The sequence below is a fragment of the Eutrigla gurnardus genome (assembly GCF_963514095.1).
Source record: "Eutrigla gurnardus genome assembly, chromosome: 1".
Taxonomy (NCBI): Eukaryota; Metazoa; Chordata; class Actinopteri; order Perciformes; family Triglidae; genus Eutrigla; species Eutrigla gurnardus.
The window spans coordinates 22,007,593-22,016,321 of NC_139915.1; the positions used below are offsets into that span (position 1 = coordinate 22,007,593).

At 41.1% G+C, this 8,729-nt stretch overlaps 1 protein-coding gene across 1 annotated transcript in view; it reads left to right on the top strand.

Moving 5' to 3' along the window:
• Positions 1–4,720: 4,720 nt before the first annotated feature.
• Positions 4,721–8,729, top strand: part of spata17 (spermatogenesis associated 17) — a gene marked incomplete at both ends in the record, with an annotated part of 23,291 nt that continues 19,282 nt past the window's right edge. The window contains 4 exons of the mRNA XM_084012191.1: positions 4,721–4,788; positions 5,141–5,230; positions 6,419–6,500; positions 8,082–8,132. Of these exons, the coding sequence (XP_083868317.1) occupies positions 4,721–4,788; positions 5,141–5,230; positions 6,419–6,500; positions 8,082–8,132 (291 nt within the window). The remainder of the gene's footprint in view (positions 4,789–5,140; positions 5,231–6,418; positions 6,501–8,081; positions 8,133–8,729) is intronic.

Sequence of the window (8,729 nt, forward strand, 5' to 3'; positions counted from 1 at the left end):
ATATATATATATATATATATATATATATATATATATATTCACACACACACATACACACACACACAGACAATGTTAAGTGTAAGTTGTAAAATGCTACAGAGAGGGAGAAGAAGGAGAGGGAGAAGAAGGAGAATCCTCACTTGCATGACTACACCCTGCCATGATCAGAGTATGCGCTGGATGATTTATTTTTCCTCGCCAATATTGAGTCCCCATTCCATTAAACTACTGAGGGTTTTATTTTGAAAGGAGAATTTGATTATGACAATGGATGTGTGGGAGTAAAGAAATGGCCATCAGATGTGGCAATCATCCAACTAAAAATGTTATCTGGACTTATCTGTACTCTCCATTTTCCCTTTGTTACCGTAAAAGTGTAATAAATATAAGTAATTGCTACCAAATAAGAGAAACTAATGAGGAACTCTTGCAGCCACATTCACTAAACCTTTATTTGTGATGTATGATGCACCTGTAATCATGAAATGAGATGCACCAGCCTATTGTAGAAGGGTTTGTCTGGCATTTGAATGCACTTTACTAAATGTTGGGCAAACATTAGAGGGAAGAGTGCAAAAACAGGGGAATCTCTCTCTCTCTCTCTCTCTCTCTCTCTCTCTCTCTCGCTCTCTGTGTGTGTGTGTGTGTGTGTGTGTGTGTGTGTGTGTGTGTGTGTGTGTGTGTGTGTGTGTGTGTGTGTCAACACAGACAGCAAAATGACAAATTGTTGAAAAGAAGAATGAGATGAGTAATGATGGAACAATAATGTCACATGTGTACTGTAGCCTGTGTGTGTGTGTTTGGGTGTGTGTGTGTGTGTGTGTGTGTGCCGGTGTGTGGGTGTATGTCAATGTGTGCTTGTGCATGTGTGTGTGTGTGTGTGTGTGTGTGTTTGGTGATGAATCTCTCATTGTGACAGTGGGGCCGGCAGCAGCGAATGTCCTTCTGGGTGGGACACACATGCACACACACACACACACACACTGAGACACGCATACACAGATGGAAACGACCACACTAATGGATCACCCCTGTCTGCACACAATCCGCCACAAATAATGATGAACCACCCCTGCATTAAACTATTTTACACAATGCTCAATTCATTACTTCTCTCTCTCTCTCTCTCTCTCTCCCCCTCTGTGGGTATAGGTGAGCTAATAAAGGTATGATATTTCTCCTCTACCGGCACAATCACAGTTTTTATCCATTAGTAGGATATTAGGATAGGGAATGAGGAAAGGTGGGAGGGAGGGGATGGGATGGAGAGGGTAAAAGAGATGGCTTCAAATTGGTTTAAAGCATTGCCGCTGTAAAAAGTAACAGCAGTCCCTTGTAGAAAATATTAATGATCTATTTCCATAGTTTTGCTAAGAAGACCATAGCCAGCCTTGGGGCTTTAGGCCTTGGGTCAGCTTTTGGTTTGAGGACCCCCTTCTGTAATGATAACAATAACATTTTAGTGTCACACCAACTAACACTGTAAGTGCTTTAATCCCTTTTTAGAGAACACTGTGTGCATGATGGGAACATTTGAATTGACTGAGAAAATAAGGCCTATAGTGAAAATGACATGCATTAGCCTATAAAGAAATTTCAATACAAATTTGTTGAAAATAGTATTAGTTTATTAAACACTAAACTGTTTTCTAACATTGTGCTAACCACTTTGTATTTGTTCTTGTCTTAAAGTTAAAAATGAACATCACATTTGTTCTGACCCTATTTTAATTTCATCTCTCACTAATGCTGCCTTTCAAATGGAGTGTGCTCTGGGAGAGGTGACCTTCCAAAAAAATGTCCTATTGAGAATTTGTGGATCAACCGGGAATACATAACAAAATACGTTTTTTTTTAATTCTTTAATTAAATTGTAATTCATAACTATTTACAATCGCATTAAAAGGTATACACTTAATTGGGGTTGAAATATGATATTAAAATGAGAGCCAGCAGATGGGAAAAGACTCAAAGATGATAAGTAAGCACCCTGACTGTTTCCTTGTTCGCTAATGCTCTTAACAGGCCTGGACCAAAGTAACCTACTATTATCCATCATATAATCTGGGCTGACCGTGTTATTTTGTGCCAAGCTTAAATCAAATTGATTCTCACAGAAAATGCTATTATAAATTAATTAATCAGTTAATCAAAGTGTTCTGGGGGGTCATATTCTATTTAATTTCCGTACTTCATGTAAACTGTATAGGGATTACTGGACCAACAAGCCATACAATTCAAGACATTAACTTAGTTTATTTGAGAACTATTTTAGGAAATACACTTACCATAATTTATCTAGATGTTGTTGGTTACCATAAAGTGCTGCTAATATATGATAATGTGATGGATTGGTTTGATAATAGCTAGTAGGAACCTCCTATTTTATGTCTAAAATATATTTTCCAGCTTCACTTTGCTCAGTGTGGGAGAGAAGAGAAGAAAGAGTCATTATGGATTTCAATTAAGTGATCCCTGGGCAGAGAGGGACGCGTCAGAGTGGGGGAATTAATGTGCTGCGGACAGATGTTTAATAATAATGGCCAAACTGGTCCTGCCGAGAAACACACATTCCGTCCGCCGCACCCCACTGTGGCTGTAGGAGCACTCATTCACAGACAGACACACACACAGGCAGGCCCACATACACAGACACACACATATAATCACTCATATGCTGACGCACACAATAATGATTCATACGCACGCGTTGCGCAGCGCAAAGTGTGACACACACATATTCCTCCATAGACACTGGTGTGCGTGTGTGTGTGTGTGTGTGTGTGTGTGTCTTTATGACCAGAGCTGGCCACAGCGCATATGGCCCTCATTTAGGAACAATGGGCATGGAGAATGACTGGTTGGATGAGCTTCCTGACTGTGAGAGGTGACTGGAAGCATGTTAAATGACATGCCCCGTATGGAGAGATGGAGCGAGAGAGAGAAAGAGAGGGAGCGAGCGGGTATACATGGGTAATCCTGGATAAGGCATCATCGCCTCGCTGAGCAACAAAAATGTTTTGATTGAGAAGGGACAGAGGATGGGGGGGATGAGCAGAAATGTGGAGAGAGCAGGTAAAAGTACATGAGGAAGAGAGACGAAAGGAAAGTAACTTGATGGAAGAGTGAATTACAAAAGAAGGGGGAAGTGGAGAGGATGGTGTTCTGGCTGGGTCGGACAGTGGGTCATTAGACAGTGTGTAAATAGCATGTCCTTTTATGAAGTGCTCTCTCTCTCTCTCTCGCCTTTTTTGTATCTTTCTCTCGCAGATACACTCCTGGTGACACCTAATCAGTGTTGTGGCAGGACGAATGGCTTCCAGCTATCCTCATAGTCTTGTCAAAAACAATACTTCCCTGGAAAAAATCTCTCTGTCTCTCTCACTCACATCGCTGTTCGTACCATCTTGTCACAACAACATTTCTCCGGTAATTACCAGGGTGGCCGCCCTCCTGCCGCCACTCGATGGATGGGCTGAGCCACCATGGGTTCGCCCCTCCAGCCATAACTCTACCTAGGACGTCTGCCTACTGCTCTTCACCGTGGTGGCCCTCAGACAGCAAATTGGCCTGTGTGAAAATCAGAGAAAACAGATACTTAAACAAGCACATTGCCTCGGCTCACAGAGAGGCACGAATGCCAGTACACAGACATGAAAGAGCATGGAAGCACATACGCACGTTCATTCACTTTCACCATTTGTCATTTGCCTGTCTCTAAGGAGTCATTTATAATACAGACAGTCTTCTGTTCTGACCGTTGGCCAGACAGATGTCTTTCCTTGCACAGATACACAAGTGTACACAGAGAAACACACACACACAGGCACACACACCTTGCTGAGGTGATCATTTTGACAGGTGAATATGACTTAAGAGGAATGGGGGAGTGACGAGGAAGGGAATAAGCAAGGAAGAGTGGAGGGAAATTAACTGATAACGGTATGATGAAGGGTGATAATGTCAGGGAAGGAGGGAAATGGATAGAGGGGTGGAAGGAAGAAGCAATGCAGCTGGAAGATCAATACTCAGATTCACAATTTGCATCCACGGGGCAGGCATTTTTTAAATGTCATTTCTGGGATCCCCTCCCCATTCTTATATTATTCACGTTGTATTTCTGCTTCTGTACAGTATATCGGTGGAGAAAGAAGCAGAGGAAGAAATAAACAAGATGATATAGTGTACATTTAGCGAGAGAGGACATCAATGTCTTTCTTTAGTTTTGATGTGTAGAATTTATTATGAACGGTAAATTAGGCTTTTTCTACAAATGTTTTCTGTCCATCAAAAATATAAAAATAAATATACTGAATGCTGACGTAATGCTGAGATATATATTTATAAATACAACGTTTTAATCATATACCAAATGAATTAAAATATGTCGGCCACTGTAAACACTGTTTCAGCAGGCTCAAAATAAGATGCAAAACAATGGGAAAAAAACCCCACCATAAACTGACTCCTGATTACATGAGATAGACTCAGCAGGTGCATTAAACCTCACAGATAATCTCGACAAATATGGACAACATCATCTGTAGGCAGATACTCTTCTGACTTGTCTTCAAAGTATCTTTGTTACGATGGGTTCAGTACCAATGTTCATAATGTTATGAAGAAAGGTCCTACTTCCTAGATGACTTTGAACGCCACCACCCTGGGACGCTGCTGTGTTGTCAAGACAACCAGTAAACTGTCGCCGTTGCAAAGAAACATGGCGGAGCTGCTGAAAATACAAAGTGAAGTTGAAGAGTTCAAAAGGGAATACTTCTACAGATACGGGTATGTTTTACATATGTACGTTTTATTAAAATATAGAAAACCATCGTGGCCGTTGTTAAGTTTGGACGTTGAACCCAAATCATAACGTTAGCCAAAGTTAGCCCGAATTATCAACAAAAGCTAGCATCATGTTTTTCCTCAGTTAACCTTGCTCGATAGCTTGTCATGTTTGTACATAGCCTTGGCTATCCTATATTTGACACTAACCAGTATAACTAACCAGGAAGCAGCCGTTGCTAAAAAAAATGGAGACAACAGAGAATGTTGCTTGCGAGTGCAGATACACTGACGTCATAGTTGTGTGGCGTATTAATATACACAGTACACTGTCATTATCTATCTATGTGCCTAGTCAAGCTGAGGAGAACAGACCGAGGGAAAACCAGGCCGCCACTCAGATTCAGAGCTGGTTCAGAGCCTGCAAGGTGCGGGCTTACCTCAGGTATGAGTGTACAGTAACGTTAGCCTATTGTGTGATGAGTGTGTGTTAGTCTAATTTGAATCTGTAAACGAGAGAGTTTGGTATGCCTACTCCTTCATATGCCATAGGCAAAAAAGAATACAAGCCTTAATATTTTATACACCAATTTGAGGTTTGCTTTACCCCCCCAGGGGTTGAAAAACATTCAGGCAGGACTCCTAAGTGTTAATTTCATGGGAAACCCAGATACTAGCCCACTCTCATAATTATCCCACTTCTGGAGCTTTGCAAATGGCCTCGAGGAATAAATGTCGCTTGCACTCTGTGCTCCTTTCACACACAGAGAAATGAATGTCCCTATGTCTGTGCTTGTTCCTATACGGTGACCCCAGCACCATTCTGCAGGGTCAGCAGACAAACTTCCAGACAGTAGGTTAATTCAGATTACTTTAGTTAATTGATCAATGCGTTAAGTGGATAATTAGCAACAATTTTAGCTGCCTAAGTGCAACTCTGGGGTTGTGCTTTCCCCACTATAAGCATTGATTTTCTGGGCATATGAATGGCCTTTTGGAAATTGATGGCCTCACTGAAGGCAGAGAATCGCAGTGGACTTGCATTTAGAGTATGTTTGAAGATGAATACAAATGTGTGCCGCCGACTAACGGGGGGTGAAAGGCTCATCGGACATGATCGAAAAGCCTGGAAGAGCAGAAATGTTCTGTGTGTGTGTGTGTGTGTGTGTCTTTGTGAGAGCGTGTGTTTGTAAGCTTAATGTTGCCCTGACCTTTTAATTGAAGTCCTTTTACAACCTGATATTTTGTATGCAAAAAACAAAAGCACTCTTTTATTTTTTGTATGTCAGGGGGGAAATAAACTATTTTATTATCGCAGTCGTGATTTTAGGTAATTTTGTGATTTCATTAATTAAATTGAATTATGTACATTTATTCAATTATTTTAGCTTTTAGTCTTTTTTGTTGCAGATCTGTCATATTTCTAGAAAGTTTGAAAAAGTAAAAGTAAAAGTTTTTAGATTCAATTAAATAATAAGTGAGCATAAACAGATGAGCTAAATATCAAACAAAGATATGCACAATTTGATTTCCTCTCATGTGTATCAGCATAACTTTTTTCAGTGTTTTCCTTCATTTCAACTACTATTAATACACGTCCAATCCTTTCCCCAAATTGACTTTTTTTTTACAGCCATCTGCACAAGAAGGCAATCATTATACAGAAGATATGGCGGGGCTTCACAGCAAGGGCACGTTTCAGACAAATGGTGAAGGTAAGCCAGCGCCTGGAATGGCTATAGATACATTGATTATGTTATGATAGCCTGCATTAGAATTCAATTGCTATATCCCTAAGTCCCTGCGTCTGACCTTAAGAAATATAATTCACTCATTACACATTGGGAAATTAGCACTTAGGAAATATGATGCAATATGATAAGGAATTCTATCTATGTCGCAACTCCTGGGATGTATATAGAAAAAAAGCGTGGAGAGGAATAGAGGGAAGGAAAGAGTAGAGGAGTTTGTGTGTATGTATGTGCTTTACTAAAACAAGGCCCCATTTTCAGCATATTGCCTCCAACTGCTTCTTAATTGAACAGATTGTTGATACCGGATCCAATACCCAGCGCACTCACGTATAATTTTCCCCTGGATTGAGTTTTGTAAACGTATCACAACAAGCTATTTATCATGCCTGTAAATTGACTGTTTGCTAAAGCATAACTGCCAGCCGCCGTTTGGGAGGCGTTCAAGAAATGGAAAGGGGGGGGGGGGGGGGGGGTGAATGGTGGTGGTGGGGTTGAGGGGTGTTGAAATAAACGATGAAGGATGTGTCACAACACACATATGGGCTCAAAAGAGGCTGTTTGGTCTCATTTGGAAACAGACGAGCACTAATTTGAATCACTCAAAATTGCTACAGTGCACTGTTTTGAATTAGCCCTGAGAGATTCTGTTCTTCTTCCCTCTCTCTCTGTCTTTCTCTCTCTCTCTCTCTTTCTCTCTCTCTCTCTCTCTCAATTCATACGACTTTAGAAGGCTCTCTCTCTCGCTGTCTTATTCCTTTCTCACTCCTGTGGACCTTATCATGTGTAATGTGACATGCACAAAGCCTCATCTCAAAACATCAAGCTGAATTTACAACCTCCTTTCAAGCCTTTGTCTTCCTTCCCCTTCCTCTCCTCCTTCACTTCCCTGTCATTATTAAAAAAGACATGTTGAGATATGAATCCCTTTTATGGCCGACTCTCCAGTTTGCTCCTGAAATGTGCCCCCAGTGGTTGGCCGACACGTTTGGTGTGCGACGCCTCGTTGAGTGCACCGCTGAATATTCTCTGGCTTTTTGTTTGTCACTTCTGGCAGTGCTGTCATTGATTATGAAATCCAGAGGAGAGTGTTTGGCCATCATACATCTCCATTAGCTCCCTGCTTGTCTACCATAGATTTTCTTGGCCCTTGTCTGCGCTGGTGTATTAAGAGACTACCGTCCTCCCCTTGATACAAAGTCCCTTTAACCACTCTCTCTCTCTCTCTCTCTCTCTCTCTCTCTCTCTCTCTCTCTCTCTCTCTCTCTCTCTCTCTCTCTCTGTGTCTCTCTCACTCTGTGTCTCTCTCGCTCTCTTTCTTTCTCTCTCCATCTATCCCCCCGACTTCTTCTCTTGTCTCTCTTGCTTTCCCTCTCTCCATTTCTGCCCACCTCCCTCCTCCCCTCCCCTCTACAGTGGCCCTATCTATGCTGCTTCTGTACAATGTATTATGTATAAAGAGCTCTTTATCTTTGAAGCCTGCTGTGGACAGATCAGAGGGCTGGGAGACGAGATGTAACGCCATCTTGTCCTTTGTGTTCACAGGCGGTATATTTTATCATGAAGATGAATTTCTACGAGGAGATGGCGGTCAGGGTAATATCACCGCAGTGTCTTGTTTTAGCAAATTGAGTGTTGTGGTGGGGGGGGGACACTCTGTTTCTTTGTGTGCACTGTGAATGGGAGGCCCCATGAATAGTAGCCGCATTTTTATCACATCTCTTCATTGCAAAAATTGTCCATTGTAGCCTCTTTTAAAATCTCCCATCCAGTCTTTTTTCTTACACTTTTCAACACATGGCAAGGTGTTTTCTTTACAAAAGTTATTCAGGCCTTTGATTATGCTATTTCAAATGATTTATCGTAATAGTGTCTCAACACATTAGACATAAGTTGGTCAGTATATTGACAACATTATATGTATCTACATTTTTTTTTCTTTTTTTCCCATTGCTCATGTCCATGTTGTTCAACTCATAAATCATAAATGTGGCTGTGACTGATGCTTTGGCACTTTTACACAAGGATATTGAACAGAAACCTTATATTTTTACAATTCCATATATCTGACTCTTTTGGCTAACCTTTTCATTCTGTCTAAACCATTAAAGATTTTTATAGGCCAACAAAAATATTTTTATTGAATAGGAGTGTGGCTCTCCAGCTGGAAAGAGATGTTTGGTGGAAACGCCT